Genomic DNA, 16296 nt, shown 5'->3' on the forward strand with positions numbered 1-16296 from the left:
TCCCACGACTCGGGTAAAGATGACATCAAAATCAATGCTTTAATTTCATCCTTGAAATTAATTTCCACCGAACTCAGTTGACTTACGATCATATTGAATTCATTCATATGATCAACAACAGATTCACCTTCAGACATTTGTAGATTGAACAATCTTCGCATCAAATACATCTTCAATAGATTTGACATCGTCTTCTCCTTGATGATGTTGAATGCCACGTTTCTGGATAGCGTCAATCAGATCAGCCCTAAGGCTTGTCGATGCTTGAGCTTCCACTGCTCCGTGGTCATGGTATTTGACTTCACTCCCAACTGGGGTTTGTGAAGATCTTTCTGGTACAGATAATCTTCAATCTGCATCTTCTAGAAACCGAAACAAAGTCGAGTCACTTAGGTCAAATGAGCCAACGAGGAGCTGTCGAGTCCATGAAGTCGAGCAATAAATGATCGACTAGGTGGAGACAACCCTGAGCTATCGTCTAGTGGATGACTCAAAGAAGTCGAACAATGTGTTGTGTGAGAAGATGACTTAGAGGGCTAAGTCGTATAGACATTAGACTGGCTCGAGAAGTGGGTCACATGCTTAAGGCCTAACTGGTGTTCGTGTTTAGTTGCGTCTTGTGGTATTGGTTAGCTTGGGCCAACATATCAATCGAAAGAAATAGATTATCACTTGAAAGAAATTGAGTTTTGTCCATGGCCAACCTCTCTTACTTGCTTCCCTATTAGATAGACATTTACTATTCTTGTTGTGTTAAATATCAGAGTTCATATCACCAAAATCATCTCTACACCTCCCATGACTAAAATACCCTTAAATGTATTGTATGGAGTATGATTAGTTATCAATTCTTCATACCCAGATTATATGCTATCAAAATTGTGGTGGTTGCTTATTCGCTTTTAGCGTGCAACATTGATTTTTTTCAACTTATTTCCTCATTCATATTTTCTAAAAATATTTCTATCAAACGTGATCCGAGACTCGAGCATACACAAATATTGTCCGCGAAGTCCAAACTTCACACGACTGAGTTCTCTAGGTTAAGAACAAGTGCTACCCAATCGCTATTCCGTTTTTGTTGCAAGAGTGCGATCGTGACGCTATGCTCACGTTAGCACATTTGTTTAAGTTTTTAAATAAAACAAAACTTGCTTTTTCTTCCTAAATTTAATATATATATATTATATATTTTAATAAAAAAAGGGTTCAAATTTCTTATTTTTGTTTCTGGTGTGGAGGAAGATACCTACGCGCTCATTGGTAACAATGTATTTTCCTTTCATCAATGGTTTCTCAATTTTGTAGAAGCAATGATAAGAATAAGATTGCATAAACAAACAAATTCTATCTTCTTCTCTGCTAATTCCAATTCATTTGTTTGATTCTTCTAAGCTTTCTTTCATATGCTCAGCTCGCCATTTTTGTACCTCCAAATGATAAGATGGCAAAGCAGGCGAATTCTGTTTTCCTCGAAGAATGGTTGAAGAGCATCAGCGGTATAAGCAGTGGTTTTAACTCCAAAATCAGTTCCTCGTCTGCTCGAGAAATTATCCAAGCATGGGCTGAGCTTAGAAGCAGTTTGGAGCATCGATTGTTTGATGATCGCCACATTCAATCTCTCAAAACTCTCGTTAACTCTCAATCGTCACTCTATGTTGCTGACCCACAAGCTAAGCTGGTTGTTTCTATACTATCTTCTCCGAACTTATCTCTTCCTGATGAATCGTATCCTCTTTTCCTGAGGATTCTTTATATCTGGGTTAGAAAATCTCTCCGGCCCTCTTTAGTTCTTGTCGATTCATCCGTTGAGGTTCTCTCGCAAATTTTTTCTTCCAAAATTGGATTGAGGAAGAATCCTTTGTTCATCTCGGAAGGGGTTTTGATTCTTGGTGCTATTTCGTATGTAGTTTCAGCTTCTGAAAAATCCAAATTATGCTGTTTGGAGTTGCTTTGCAGGATCTTGGAAGAAGAAGAATGGCTACTGATTGGATCAGTTGGAGGTACAGTTCCAGAATTTTTTGCTGGGATTGGTTATGCTTTATCTTCATCACTGAATGCTCATGTTGTTAGACTGTTAGATTCTTTATTAGGAATTTGGGGTAAGATAGGTAGCCCTACTGGTAATCTTTCTACTGGGCTAATGATTTTGCACTTGATTGAATGGGTGACTTCTGGTCTGATTAGTCTTCATTCATTCAAGAAATTAAATTTTTTAAGCCAAACTGCTTTAGAATCTTCAAAAGAAAGCTACGCTTCATTTGCTGTTGTTATGGCTGCTGCTGGAATATTGAGGGCTTTTAATTCTTACAAAGCCTTGTTGAGTAGTTCAGAAAGAGAAACAATATCAAGAATAAGAATTTCAGCCCAGGATTGCTTAGAATCTATAGCTAAGAATTTTATTTCCACTATGGAAGGATCTTCAATTACAGGCAATGATGATCATGGAAGGAGCCTGCTTCTATTGTGTATTTCATTGGCAGTAGCACGTTGTGGTCCTGTGGCATCTCGCCCGCCTGTGCTCATTTGCGTTACTTATGCTTTGTTGACTGAAATATTTCCTTTGCAGCGTTTATATGCCAAACTTCTCAAATTCTCGTTTGGTGAGTCGGGTGTGTTGGGGCTTACTCTAGTGAAAGAGCATCTGGATAGTATTCCGTTTAAGGAAGCAGGGGTAATTGCTGGTGTTCTTTGCAGTCAGTATGCTTCAATTGATGAAGATGACAAAAAATTTGTAGAGAATCTTGTCTGGGATTACTGTCAAGACATCTACTCAAGGCACCGACGAGTCGGTTTGGTGCTTCGTCATAGAGAGGATGAATTACTAGAGAATATAGAAAAAATTGCAGAGTCTGCTTTCCTCATGGTTGTAGTTTTTGCATTAGCTGTCACAAAAGAAAAGTTAAATTCCAAATATACACCGGAAACACAGTTTGATGTATCAGTAAGAATACTCGATTCATTCTCTTGTATGGAATACTTTCGGCGTATTCGCATGCCCGAATATATGGATACTATCCGAGGAGTTGTTGCAAGCGTTCAAGAGAATGAGTCTGCCTGTGTCTCTTTCATTGAATCAATGCCCTCATACCAAGATCAAACACATGGGCCAGGTATTGGTTTCAAATTATTTTACTTCGCCATGAAAATTAATTATTTGGGTTCTTATGCTAATATTGTTCTATGCTTTAAGAGGATTTGAAAATTGAAATTCATTGTTTTTTAGATAGCTCTATTGGGCAGAAATTACAATATACATGGACCGAAGATGAGGTGCAAACTGCACGTATGTTGTTTTATATACGAGTCATTCCAACGTGCATTGAGCGTGTTCCTACCCAAGTATACAGGAAGGTGGTAGCTCCAACAATGTTTTTGTATCCTGTTCTAGTGAATGCATTCTCACGAATTCTGCTTTCTTTATTCTTATTTTTTCTCGTGAACTATATTTTACTTCCTATTACCAAGTCGATTAGATATATGGGACATCCAAATGCCAAAGTAGCCCGAGCTTCACACTCGGTGTTTATAGCTTTCATATCAGGGAAGGACGACGACGAAGATGGAAATAGAGTGATGTTGAAGGAGGAGCTTGTTTTCTACTACATTGAGAGATCTTTATCAGTATCACTCTCAACTTGAGACTTTTTTCTTTATTTGTTCAACAAACTTTAGCTTTATAAATTGAGTTAGATGTTGAGTTTTCAACTTCTATGATTTTAGGGATATCCTGGCATTACACCATTTGAAGGTATGGCTTCAGGAGTTGCAGCTTTGGTTCGATATCTTCCTGCTGGAAGTCCATCCATTTTTTATTGTATCGACAGTTTGACTGTAAAAGCTACAAGCCTTTGCAGTGAAAACTTCATGGATGATGCTGATCTGTGGAAGACATGGCAAGGAGACTTGGAGCCTTCCAAGAAAATTTTAGACATGCTTCTACGGCTCATCTCTCTTGTTGATATACAGGTAATATACTACTTTGTATAACTTAAGAGGCTTGTTCTTCCATATTTAGTGTGAGATCTCACATCGATTGGAGAGGGGAACGAAACATTCCTTATAAGCGTGTGGAAACCTCTCCCTAGTAGACGCCTTTTAAAACTATTAGGCTGACGGCGATACGTAACGGGCCAAAGCGGACAATATCTGCTAACAGTGGGCTTGAGCTGTTACAAATGGTATCAGAGCTAGACACCGGCGGTGTGCCAGCAAGGACGCTGGGCCTCCAAGAGGGGTAGATTGTGAGATCCCACATCGGTTGTAGAGGGGAACGACACATTCCTTATAAGGGTGTGGAAACCTCTCCCTGGTAGACACATTTTAAAACCGTGAGGCTGACGGCGATGCGTAACGGGCCAAAACGGACAATTTCTGCTAGCCGGGCTTGAGCAGTTACATTTAGTGCTGAATTTATTTTCTATTCTTTCTCTTTGAACAACATATTAGCTTATCTTGTAAATGAAATGTTAATTCACGAAATTAATCATGCAGGCAAGATATTATTCAATTAGATGTTGGGTGACTTACTGGCAAATTTACTTCTTTGATGTACTTCAATTAGTAGTTAATGATGAACTAATTACTTATATACTTGAATTTCTATCTGATTTTCTTTTGTTTGGATTTTACATCTGGCTATTTTAGGTACTCCCAAGCTTGATGACGAATTTAGCACAACTGGTCATCAAGTTACCCTCAGAAGGCCAAAACATGGTTCTTGATCAGTTATACTCCCTGGTTTCAGAAGCTGATGATGTTACACGCAAACCCTTGTTAGTCTCATGGCTACAATCATTATCTTATCTTTGTTCACAATCGAGGAGTGCCGATGCTCACTCCAACGAGAAGCAAACTACACGGCTTTCAAATTTTGCATGGATTGTTGACCCATTGAACCGTATTCGATCCTATGCACGACTTTGAGGTATGAGTTTTTAATTCTTGGTTTGATTTTCTCCTTCCATGTCAATAATGTTAAGTTTATTGCATATGCTGTACATATAAGATTTTCCTTATGCTTTTATCTTAGTTGTGTTTATCATTTGGAAGCTGTGTATTTTTGTTTAAAGAAGCAACAAATTATGGTTGAGATGCATGTATTTTGTTTATTTGGAAGCTGTGTACTGTGTGCGAAGTTTTCATAGACATATTAGAAGGCTTAGAAGACGGATGGTGTAAAATAAATATTAGTACTATAAACCTGAAGATTCTTATTGGATGACTCAAATTACTAATTTCAAGTCCAATAATCATAACCACCTAGGGGCTTATGAAAGCCATATTAGAAACAGAAACATTTTCTTTAGACATTTTCTTTCCAGTTCTCATGATGGTTAGAGCCGCATTGGAACAGTTTAAGCCCACCGCTAGAAGATATTGTCCTCTTTGGGCTTTCCCTTTCGAGTTTCCTCTCAAAGTTTTTAAAACGCATGTACTATGGAGAGGTTTTCACATCTCGTTCTCCTTCTCAGCCGATGTGGGATCTCACAATCCATCCCCTTTGGGGGTCCAGTGTCCTCGCTGATACTTGTTCTTCTCTCTAATTGATGTGGGACCCCCCAATCCACCTTCATTCGGGGTCTAGTGTCCTCGCTGGTACACCGCTTGGTGTCCACTCCCCTTCGGGACTCAACGTTCTCGCTGGCACACCGCCCGGTGTCTGGCTATGATATTATTTGTAACAGCCCAAGTCCACTGTTAGCAAATATTGTCTTCTTTAGGCTTTCTCTTTCGGGCTTTCCCTCAAGATTTTTAAAATGCGTCTACTAGGGAGAGATTTCCACATCCTTATAAAGAATGCTTCGTTCTCCTCCTCAACCGATGTGGGATCTCACACACAGTTTATAAAACATGTTTTATATCAAACATGTTTTATATCATGTATAATACTGATGACACAACTATTTTCAGCCCAAATGATAAGGGCGTGCTGGAAAATTAAATATTCTCTTAAACGCCTCTTAGTTATACATCAACCTCTTGGAAACAGGTACCTAAACACAAAAAATGAGGAAGTTGGTGGATGGGCTACCTTTTCTGGTGTATAATTTTTGCCTTTTAACAATCTCTGGCATTCATCCAGAGGATGATCCTAAAGGGAGCCCATTTTGGGACAAGTTCGAGGCTTAATTAGTTGAATGGAGTGTTCATATCTAAAGGTGGAAGGCTTAGATTTGCTCAATCTACTCTATCAAGTAAGCCTAAAGAAACAAGGACAGCTGCCCTTTACCTAAAATTCCTAAATATGATGAGTAGTTTGGTCGTTTCCTCAGGTTTAAGCTAGAAAATAGGCTGTAAATCAGAATTTAAAAGGATTACTGGCTTTGTGTTAGAATTTGTGTTATCTCCAACCAAAAAGACTACTTGCGAGTTACTGCTGGAACTCTGAACATGATAACTAGGATTTGGGACAGATTACAATAAAGAATCTCGTTGGACTCTCTCCTTTTGGTTGCTTGTAACGACTCAAGCCCACTGCTAGGAAGAATTTAGTAGGTATTGTCCTCTTTAAGCTTTCCCTTTCGGGGTTCCCCTCAAGATTTTTATAATGTGTGTGCTAGGAAGAGGTTTCCAGACCGTTATAAAGAATATTCTGTTCTCCTCAACCAATGTGGGATCTCACAATTCACCTTCCTTTGGGGCTCAGCGTCCTCGCTGGAACTCGTTCCCTTCTCCAATCGATGTGGGACCCCCCAATCCACTCTCCTTCGGGGCTCAGCGTCCTTACTGACACACTGCCTCATATCCACCCCTTTCGGGACTTAGCCTCCTCGCTGACATATCGTCTGGTGTCTGACTCTGATGCCATTTGTAACAACCTAAGTCCACTGCTGCTTTCCATTTCGGGTTTCCCTTCATGGTTTTTAAAATGCGTTTGCTAGGAAGAGGTTTCACACCCTTATAAAGAATATTTTGTTCTCCTCCCCAACTGACGTGGGATCTCACACACATTCTAAGGATGATGCAACTACAGATTACTTTTTCCCTATTTTTCTCCTGCGGCTAGGGAGTACTCCTTCCTTTTGGATAAGTTTAATCCATGAGTAGCTTCCAGAAGCTCTTCCAGGTTGCTGGCTGGACGGTATATAAATATGTGGAAAACTGTGACTGTTGTTCTTATGGATTGATAAAAATCAGACAATTACAAGCTGTTGGGAACTTAAAAATGGTCATAACTCATAACTCTATAGCCTGTTTCCATACAATGGCATGAACTGATGATGACAAACTTGTGCTGGACTTCCAACTAGTTGATGAAACTCCTACTGAAATATCACTGTGCTGCTTCTGTATTTATTCATAGTCGGTAGAACTGAAACTAGAACTAAACCCCGCCCCCGCCCGTGTTTTGATGTCGTAACTTCACTCAATCTTACTGTGTGTTTGTATTTATTTACGTAGGTGTTGTCACCGAACGACCAACTTATTTAAAAGAGAACGGTTTCGAGAGCTAGCCGTACTAGAAGGACCAAGCCATGACAAACAAGAAGCTCGTCGACTCAGCTCCAACATAATTACTCTCATGCTATCACATCATTTACTCGTTTAGGTATCGGTAGCAATCATCGATACGAGAATGATGCATTGTAGTTGTAGCTGATCTTTTGTTACCATGATATTTACAATTAATTTCATAGCATCATTTTCTTTTATTTATTTATTTGAGTTAACTTTCTTCAATTTTAAATCTTTACATTTTATGTTATTAAATAATAAATAAAAAATTATTTAAATTTAATAATTCAATATTTCCACGTATATTTAATTAATCTACGTGGATAAAAAATCGAAATGTAATTATTCCTTCTATTTGAAGCTTTTCCATTCAATATTAAATGCAGGAACATTGAATCACATGGCTGTTCATTATTATTATTGTTATTATTATTGCTTTCATTAAATTACATGTTTTTCAACCAATAATATAAATTACTATTTTTGTTTCTGTATTTCTTCAAATATTCAAATTTAATAATTAATTTTTAATTTTTAATAAGTTGTCATATATATATATATATATATATATGAATAATTCATATACCTATAATATTTATTCACTATTTAAAGTGCCACATAGATTTTATGTAAATCAAAGATTGAAATTGATGCTTAATTAATATTAACTATAAGGTTATTGAACATAATTGAATTATTTGTTTTTTAATCTTATTAAGTGTCTAATTCTATTAAGGAAAATAATAATAATAATAATTTATAACTTAATTCAGGAATAATTAGTCTTATTATTCTAAATAATATATATATTTTTTAAAATTAAAAATATTTATTTGTTTATTAATTATTCTGAAATAATTTTAAAATATTTAAAATTAAAAAAATGATTTATTAAGCGAAGTAGTAAAGCGTGAGGCCGAAGTCTTCAAAATGGAGACTATTACCGACACTCTAAATTGTCATCTCCTTAATCCAACGGCTGATACCTATCTTCCTCCTAAATCTGAATCTCCACCGTCCGATCATATCACCCTCCAAAATGCACGTTCCCCTTCGTTATCAATCGTCTTCCTCAACTCTCCTTCTTCTTCTTCTTCTTCATCTTCCAGATCCGATCTCGCTCTTCCTTTCTCTCTCTAAAAACCTGCAACTCTCTGGAGAGAGAAATTTGTAGCTCCTTCTCTCTCTCTCTTCCTCTTTGGCCATGGTGGAGGCTCAGACATGGACCACTCGCCGAATGAGCAACCCTCGCCTCGATGCCTCCGCCGCCGCGGACCAGGCTATCGATATTCCAATGACGCCGCCCAGTGACGCCCGCAACAGTGCGGCTGGTTTTCCGATCGGATCCTACCTCTCGCCGAACGTTTTGACGGTGGTAACTATACTCTCATGGTACTTCTCCAACATTGGCGTTCTTCTTCTCAACAAATATCTTCTGAGCTTTTATGGCTACCGGTACCCTATCTTCCTCACGATGCTTCATATGCTTGCCTGTGCGGCTTATAGCTATATATCGATTAATTTTCTTGAGATTGTTCCGTTGCAGCACATTCTTTCTCGTAAACAGTTTTTTAAAATCTTTGCTCTCAGCGCCATTTTCTCCTTCTCTGTTGTTTGTGGGAATACGTCTCTTCGTTACCTTCCGGTTTCGTTTAACCAAGCCATTGGTGCTACGACACCGTTTTTCACTGCCATTTTTGCCTTTTTGATTACTTGTAAGAAGGAGTCTGCTGAGGTTTATCTTGCGCTCTTGCCTGTGGTGTTTGGGATTGTTTTGGCTAGTAATAGTGAGCCATTGTTTCATTTCTTTGGGTTTTTGGTGTGTGTTGGCTCTACGGCTGGACGGGCGTTGAAATCTGTGGTTCAGGGGATTTTGTTGACCTCAGAGGCGGAGAAACTTCACTCTATGAATTTGTTGTTGTACATGGCTCCGATGGCTGCTATGATTTTGCTACCTTTTAGCCTTTATATTGAAGGGAATGTAGCTGCCATTACTGTCGAGAAAGCTCGAGGGAATTCGTTTATTGTATTCTTGTTGCTTGGCAATGCTACGGTGGCTTATTTAGTGAATTTGACCAATTTCTTGGTGACCAAGCACACCAGTGCGCTCACATTGCAGGTGCTTGGGAATGCAAAGGCCGCAGTGGCGGCTGTTGTCTCTGTTTTGATCTTCAGAAACCCAGTTACGGTGATGGGCATGGCAGGATTTGCTGTGACTATCATGGGTGTGGTGCTTTACAGTGAGGCGAAGAAGAGGTCCAAAGTGACAACCCATTGAAGATAAGATAAGATCTCGATTAACTTTATGTGGATCGATCTCTATGGAAATAAGGGTGCGTCCATTTTCTTTGATTTATTGCTTTTCTGGCTAAATCTTTCAAAGTAGAGAATGGAATGTATATGATTTAGGAAGAAAAGGAAAAGCTTATTGATCTCTTCCTTTCTTCTTTGAGTTCTTCTCGATTGGAGTGGTCATCATTGGGAGTGAATTTCCTCTCCTTTTGGCCTTGCTGTATCTTTGTGTACTTTTGCTGCATCCTGGGTTTCCCAGATGATTCAAATATATAATGTTCAATTTGATTTCGTGGGGAGGGAAATAAATTTCTTCTCCCTACCTCCATTTCGTTGAAAAAAAATCTCTTGAAGGGTTACCTGAAAGGTCTCTAATTATTGTCACTTAGTTAAACTTGCGTAGTTTCAGAAAGGCTCAGTCAAAGAATGCCAAGTGAAGGCAAAAATAGCACACACCAAATCACATATTGTCAATATTAATTACTTTGTTGCCATTATTTCAAATGACCATCTGTTTTCTGGTTGTCTACTTTATTGTCACATGCTGTGATTCTTCACCTTTCTATTTATTTCCTTGTTTCAGGGGAAGCGACTCCTGGTAAGTGTACCTTGTTCAACCAATTTTTGTTGCGTTTATACTTAATAGATGGTTTGGACAATTAAATTCTTGAGAAATTTCCAATGAAATGCTTTGGTTCTTGGGATTTTTCTGTAGCGTAGTGATATTATTGTACTAATAGTCTTGTTTACTCTGGTTGAACCCTTATGGCTGTTATGATCAGTTGGTTCCTACAAATGCATTCAAAGTATGGATAGATTTTTAAATATCAAAAGGGTTTTGTACATAATCTGATTACTCTGTCTCTTAGAACGCATACTTGTGTTCTTTTGAGTCAAGGAGTCACGATTAGCAACATATTAGATGTATGAGAGATGCTACAAAAGTACTTCGAATTTGTATATTGTGGTTATTAGGGACATGCTGATCTTTCAATCCACACCGTGACGGTCTACTCAATGTCGTTGTTACACTAAAGCTTATTATTATCCATCTTGAAGTCGTATATTGCAAGTAAACTTCTCTGTATAGATCTTTGTTGAGAAAAATCATGAACTTGGCTTAATCTTTGGACTGAATGATTGATTTGGATAATGTGAATGATGTATTGGACTGAATTATTTGGATTCTGCATGGTTGCTTGAGATATGGAGATCTCTTTCATTCTCATCTTCTGTCATCATTTGTTGTATGCTATGGGTGAAAATGATTCAATGCCTAACCCCTACCTTCAACCTTGAACAAACCAAATCCACTGTGACCTAACCTTGTTGCTTTGTTCTTGGATTACTTCTTGATGACTCGTGAAATTCAAATCTTCTTATTCTGATCGTTAAATAAACTATTTTATTCTTTATTGTTAATCTTTTATACATCCCTCTTGACCGAGCTAGATTCATTATGGTTTCCAACTTTATATATATATATATATATATACATGAAGTTTGACTAAATTTATGGATCAAAATTTAAATTAATTTTAAATAAGAGATTTGATTTTGAAAATGCATTGTCTCCATCAATAAAGATAAATTGACATGTGGGTTTATGCCTTTTTATTTAAATAATAATAATAATAATGAAAAATTGTGACTTTGATAAAGAAAGATTAATGTTTTATAGCCAAGCATGTTATAATAGTATCTCTTTTTTTCTAAAGATAAGAAAAGATTCAAAATTATAATTATTTTCAATTTAAAAAAATTATATAATCGTATTTCCTTAAATTATTATGTTATCAAAATAAATAAAATTAGTGTATTATAAATTTAAGATTGTTCTTATCTACTACCCTTTAAATTTAAAATAAATTAAAATTAATGAGTGAGATTTATGGTGTTATTGACAATAAAATAAAAAGGGTGAACATTATTATGATGTATTAAAGAACAAATTAAACGTTACGTAACCTTTTTATAATTATAATGTTTTATAATGTTTTGATTTCCACTCTCAACTTAGAATATTATATTCGTAAGAAAATTATGTTCTTATGAATTTAGAATAATAGAAAAAATGACATTCTTTAAAGATTTTATTCGAGAAAAAATTAACTTGCGGTCGTGAATTTTGATTTAGGTTGCATTTTGATCGATAGATTTTTCAAATTTAATAAAATTTGCATTTGGTAGTATATTCTTAGTCTCTCTATCTTTCGTTTTACTAATCATTAAGATAAGTTGAGGTAATATCCGTTTTAAAAATAAATAAATTAATTGGGCTCAAAAGTCCGACTCTAAAGTTAACAAGGCCCAAGTCCAATAGTTGGGCCAAAAGCTATTAAAGTACTTGCACACATGCTCGTGAAAAACTATATAAATATGGAAGCTCTCTTTCATTTAAAAAGTTCAAAATTTAAAAGGGATGATAAGACTCGTGACCTATTAACTTCGAAAATTAAAAATCTTTTGAATATTTGAATATCTCAAGGCTTTTTAATAAGTTAATGATCGATCTCGAGAATAAGCAAATTTACATTCGAGAACAAGTCACAAAACCCTCGAGACAAATTAACGTTCGAGAACAAGTTGCAAAACCTTCGAACTAATTTTAGTATATTTGAGAACGAGTGGAAAGCTCTCAAGACAAATGAATGTTAAGTTGCAAAACCTCCCAAGTAATTATGAATTTGAGACGAGTAATAAAGCGATCAAACATTTATTCAAAATCAATTCAGCACTGATTATTTTTTAAATAATCACGACACATTCGGACGTACTTCCTATATAAATTATGGCCACAAACTTACCTAAGAAACTATAATTAATGGCTTCACCACTTTTCCCACGAGATATCCATCCTAAAAGCCTCACCAAAGTATTGGTCTCAATTTGATTTAACACATCAATCCTCACTTTTTCCAAGTTCTTGTGAACAATAAGAACAACCTCATCAATACCCAAAAACAAATATAAACAACAAAACAATCTTCCCCATTCCCAAATTTCTCTCAAAAAAACCAGAAAAAATGGACAAAAAACAAACCCCTCCTCCCATTTTTCATGCAAACCCTCGTCTCGTCGACATACGTGAAGTACCTTCAGAGGGCGAGGAGGAGGAGGAAGGAGAAGAAGAACACGCTCCGCCAAAAATGGCATCGGCGTTGCCCGATGCCATTGAGAAGCGGATGAAGAAACACAACAATCGGCTATGGCCACCGCAACCTCCGACACAACAATGGAGTTTCGGACGACAAATGTCGTTGGAGACAGGTTTGAATAGGGAATCTAAAGGGAAGGGCATTGAGAGAATGGCTCTCCCAAGGAGTGGGAGAAGCTTTGGAGGGTTTGATTCAACCATTGGTGAAGGGAAGAAAGGAGATTTTAGCATCTTTAGAACAAAGTCAAGTCTGAGTAAGCAGAATTCTGTAATGGCATCGAGAAGAGATGATAGAAATGAAATGGAATCTCAAAGAACTTATGAAAGATCTGAAGGAATGGATGAATCTGTGAATAAAAGTGTTCCTGTTGGAAGATATTTTGCTGCTCTTAGAGGCCCTGAGCTTGATCAAGTCAAGGTATGATAAGCTTTCTCTAAATAACTATCTATATTCAACTAAGATTACCTTCAAATAATCTCTTCGATTTCAGGACTCTGAGGACATTCTTCTCCCAAAAGATGAGACATGGCCATTCCTTCTTCGGTTCCCGATCGGATGCTTTGGTATCTGCCTCGGCCTCAGCAGCCAGGCCGTGCTATGGCGGGCGCTGGCGACCAGCCCCGCCACTGAGTTCCTTCACGTCTCCCTGTTCATCAACCTCGCCATTTGGCTCCTTGCCATGGCTGCTCTTTTCGCTGTTTCAACGACCTACATTCTCAAATGCATCTTCTACTTTGAAGCTGTTAAGAGAGAGTACTTCCATCCTGTTCGTGTAAACTTCTTCTTTGCTCCTTGGGTTGTCTGCATGTTCCTTGTCATCGGCGCCCCACCAGGGTGGACGTTGGAACCGCTCCATCCAGCTCTCTGGTTTGTGTTCATGGGACCTTACTTCTTGCTCGAGCTCAAGATTTACGGGCAGTGGCTGTCCGGGGGGAAGCGTCGTCTGTGTAAGGTGCCTGCGTAATTTAAGTTTGTATGCTATGCATATTTAATCTAGTCTAAATCTATTTATGTTCACAATCTTTTATTCATATTTCAGGTGGCAAACCCGTCAACGCACCTGTCGGTGGTCGGGAACTTCGTCGGGGCGATACTGGTGGCGAAATGTGGGTGGTTGGAGGCAGCAAAGTTCTTATGGTCAGTGGGGTTCGCACACTATCTTGTTGTGTTTGTGACATTGTATCAGAGGCTGCCGACGAGTGAGGCGCTGCCGAAGGAGCTGCACCCTGTTTACTCCATGTTCATTGCAGCGCCCTCCGCCGCCAGCATCGCTTGGCAGACCATTTATGTAGACTTTGATGGCTTGTCGAGAACTTGCTTCTTCATTGCTTTGTTTCTCTATATTTCCCTTGTTGTAAGGATCAACTTCTTCACTGGATTCAGGTTCCACTTCTCTTCTTTTCTTCTTTGATTCGTCCCAAAAGGTCCCCTTCTCCGGCGCCGTTTTAGTTAATAAAGAGAAATCTCTTCCCTCTCCCTCCCTCATTTTATTAACTTAAATGGAATTTTTTTACCGTATTCGAGGCGAGACTCCAGTCCCATAGGTGAAATAGATATTCTACTAGCAAGCTCTAAATTTTTTAAAGTTTCAAACTAAAATGCATCCAACACTATCTAATCTTTTGAGTTTTCTCAACTCTTTCTTGATCTATCTCATCCTTAATGTTGCACAAATTCCTAACTAAATACAAAATTTTCAATTAAAAATTTGAAACTTAATTTTATAAGTTATTGTCTGATCATTTTATAAGTTTAGTTCGCTAGGAAAAGAAGGCATTCATAGAACCTACTTTTAGAAATTTCATATGCATATTATATAAAATAAGCATATCCATAGAGAATCCAGAGAACGTACTTTTTGTAGTTTTCCCCCATGTGAACAGCCACTGTCCATCAAACCCAAGAGACTGCCTTGGATCACACCATCACTGAATGAAAAACAAAATAGACATCAGAATTTGCATTACAACAGATCAATACAATTATTATACCTGAAAACATGTGAACTTTTACAGGTTTTCAGTGGCTTGGTGGTCTTACACATTTTCAATGACAACTGCTTCAGTGGCGACCATAAAGTATGCAGAGCATGTCCCTACAGTTGTAAGTAAAGGACTGGCACTTGCCCTTTCTTTCATGTCCTCTACCATGGTGTCCCTTCTCTTTGTCTCTACTCTCCTCCATGCTTTTGTTTGGAAGACACTGTTCCCCAATGACCTGGCCATTGCTATCACAAAGAGGAGACTTATAAAGGACAGGAGACCCTTCAAAAAGGCTTATGACCTAAAACGCTGGACAAAGCAAGCTCTTACCAAGCACAACAAGGATTTTGATGCACAGAATGAACAGCATCAGACTCCTTATACAAATGTCTCAACCAGTCAGAAGAGTTCATAAATCCACATTAATTTCCCAGGAAAGTTGTGTAACATTCAGAGTACCAGTACTGTAACATTTAGACTTTGATTCATTGCAGTGTTCATAATATAGAAGACATGAGTTCCTATAATGAAAACCTCCTCAGGATCATGAGTTTCTACACTTGCTCATTGAATGAATGAACTACCAGTAATATAAATGGTTAGCAATTCAAAGAGTCTAAAGTCTAGTAAGTTTTCAATGAGGGATGCAACTGTGAAGATGAAGCTGTGTATGTATATTCTTTGTGAGTAGCGAACAATACAATTACGTAGGAGGTACACAAAGAAGCTGAAGGGGGGCAGTGATGGCTGTACATATCCGGCGAACTTGCATGTTTATTTGGATTAGGATACAAGTTGGGGGAACATAAAGAGCTGGTTAGATAAATCATAAATCTCGAAGACACCTACAACCTTTCCTGTACTATATGGACAGACTTTAAATGATTTCTATGAAGAAAAAATAGCTCGAGAACCTTTCCTGTACTGTTGTTCTCAACTATCATGTAATGATTACTACTTAAAGGCTGAAACCAAAATCAGATGCCCCAGCAGAAAGAAACCATTCTTTCAGAACACTACATACTTAGCGAACTCCCAGATTCCTGTATGGTTAAAAAAATTGTCTTAGATAATTTAAGTGGTAAGATGATTAGCAAAACTATCACAACTGATGCATACGGCATACCTCATGGTCAACGGGCTGTTGCAGGAATCAGATATGCATCCATTATTTCCCAAATAAATCTGGTTTCCCGCAAATGGAGGCGCTTCTTTCACCAATGGAGTTATCTACAACGGAATACTAATGTTTAAGACAATATAAAAACTTTATCTCTACAAGTGAAGCCATATACTGAATCTTATTGAACCCAGAAAAGCAACCTTATATTACAGTATAAAATCGAAACTGTAGGATATTGAAACGAAATTGTACAAGAGAACAAAAAAAAAAAAAAAAAAAAAAA

The 16296-nt window shown here is 37.6% G+C and overlaps 4 protein-coding genes and 1 long non-coding RNA gene across 10 annotated transcripts in view; 3 read left to right on the forward strand and 2 right to left on the reverse strand.

Annotated features, from left to right (window-relative positions):
- The first annotated feature begins 1206 nt into the window (after positions 1 to 1206).
- LOC111448717 lies at positions 1207 to 7674 on the forward strand. Of its 4 annotated transcripts, none has more exons than XM_023088433.1 (7): positions 1207 to 1263; positions 1396 to 3113; positions 3227 to 3377; positions 3477 to 3624; positions 3724 to 3969; positions 4648 to 4927; positions 7405 to 7674. In XM_023088433.1, the coding sequence occupies exons 2-6, from the start codon at positions 1445 to 1447 to the stop codon at positions 4924 to 4926; spliced, it is 2493 nt and encodes an 830-aa protein (XP_022944201.1). In that variant the 5' UTR covers positions 1207 to 1263; positions 1396 to 1444; the 3' UTR covers position 4927; positions 7405 to 7674. The 4 variants fall into 4 exon arrangements, 3 of the variants coding, with proteins under 3 accessions (XP_022944201.1, XP_022944209.1, XP_022944217.1); XM_023088441.1 differs by having other exon boundaries at positions 1233 to 1271; XM_023088449.1 differs by lacking the exons at positions 1207 to 1263; positions 7405 to 7674 and having other exon boundaries at positions 1278 to 3113; positions 3724 to 3751; positions 3858 to 3969; positions 4648 to 4712.
- A 767-nt stretch (positions 7675 to 8441) lies between these two features.
- On the forward strand, positions 8442 to 10109 carry LOC111453154 (probable sugar phosphate/phosphate translocator At1g12500). The gene has a single exon (XM_023094130.1). It carries the CDS (start codon positions 8663 to 8665, stop codon positions 9734 to 9736), a length of 1074 nt encoding a protein of 357 aa, XP_022949898.1. The 5' UTR covers positions 8442 to 8662; the 3' UTR covers positions 9737 to 10109.
- A 2442-nt stretch (positions 10110 to 12551) lies between these two features.
- LOC111454438 (guard cell S-type anion channel SLAC1) lies at positions 12552 to 15398 on the forward strand. The gene is made up of 4 exons (XM_023095925.1): positions 12552 to 13325; positions 13399 to 13860; positions 13948 to 14291; positions 14924 to 15398. Exons 1-4 carry the CDS (start codon positions 12777 to 12779, stop codon positions 15303 to 15305), a joined length of 1737 nt encoding a protein of 578 aa, XP_022951693.1. The 5' UTR covers positions 12552 to 12776; the 3' UTR covers positions 15306 to 15398.
- Positions 14688 to 15040, reverse strand: LOC111454472. The gene is made up of 2 exons (XR_002712429.1): positions 14949 to 15040; positions 14688 to 14836 (listed from the first exon to the last, which is right to left on the reverse strand). It is a non-coding gene; the product is annotated as an uncharacterized LOC111454472 (long non-coding RNA).
- A 145-nt stretch (positions 15399 to 15543) lies between the features above and the next one.
- LOC111454449 (protein TPX2-like) overlaps positions 15544 to 16296 on the reverse strand; it is a 5903-nt gene continuing 5150 nt past the window's right edge. For 2 of the 3 annotated variants that reach the window (XM_023095946.1, XM_023095936.1), the window contains exons 16-17: positions 16017 to 16120; positions 15544 to 15933 (exon numbers count right to left, since the gene is read on the reverse strand). In XM_023095946.1, the coding sequence (XP_022951714.1) occupies positions 15915 to 15933; positions 16017 to 16120 (123 nt within the window). In that variant the 3' untranslated portion in view covers positions 15544 to 15914. Of the gene's footprint in view, positions 15934 to 16016; positions 16121 to 16296 lie in introns of those variants that run through there. The other variant, XM_023095953.1, reaches the window with a different exon arrangement.

Source organism: Cucurbita moschata, unplaced genomic scaffold (assembly GCF_002738365.1).
Source record: "Cucurbita moschata cultivar Rifu unplaced genomic scaffold, Cmos_1.0 Cmo_Scf00001, whole genome shotgun sequence".
In the NCBI taxonomy this organism is placed as follows: Eukaryota; Viridiplantae; Streptophyta; class Magnoliopsida; order Cucurbitales; family Cucurbitaceae; genus Cucurbita; species Cucurbita moschata.

Coding starts and splice junctions, on each gene's coding strand:
- LOC111448717 (XM_023088433.1), top strand. CDS start 1,445: ATGGCAAAGCAGGCGAATTCTGTTTTCCTCGAAGAATGGTTGAAGAGC. Junction 3,378..3,476: donor GTAGCTCCAACAATGTTTTT/GTATCCTGTTCT, acceptor CAAGTCGATTAG/ATATATGGGACATCCAAATG. Junction 3,970..4,647: donor TCTCTCTTGTTGATATACAG/GTAATATACTAC, acceptor TGGCTATTTTAG/GTACTCCCAAGCTTGATGAC.
- LOC111453154 (XM_023094130.1), top strand. CDS start 8,663: ATGGTGGAGGCTCAGACATGGACCACTCGCCGAATGAGCAACCCTCGC.
- LOC111454438 (XM_023095925.1), top strand. CDS start 12,777: ATGGACAAAAAACAAACCCCTCCTCCCATTTTTCATGCAAACCCTCGT. Junction 13,326..13,398: donor CTGAGCTTGATCAAGTCAAG/GTATGATAAGCT, acceptor CTTCGATTTCAG/GACTCTGAGGACATTCTTCT. Junction 14,292..14,923: donor AACTTCTTCACTGGATTCAG/GTTCCACTTCTC, acceptor GAACTTTTACAG/GTTTTCAGTGGCTTGGTGGT.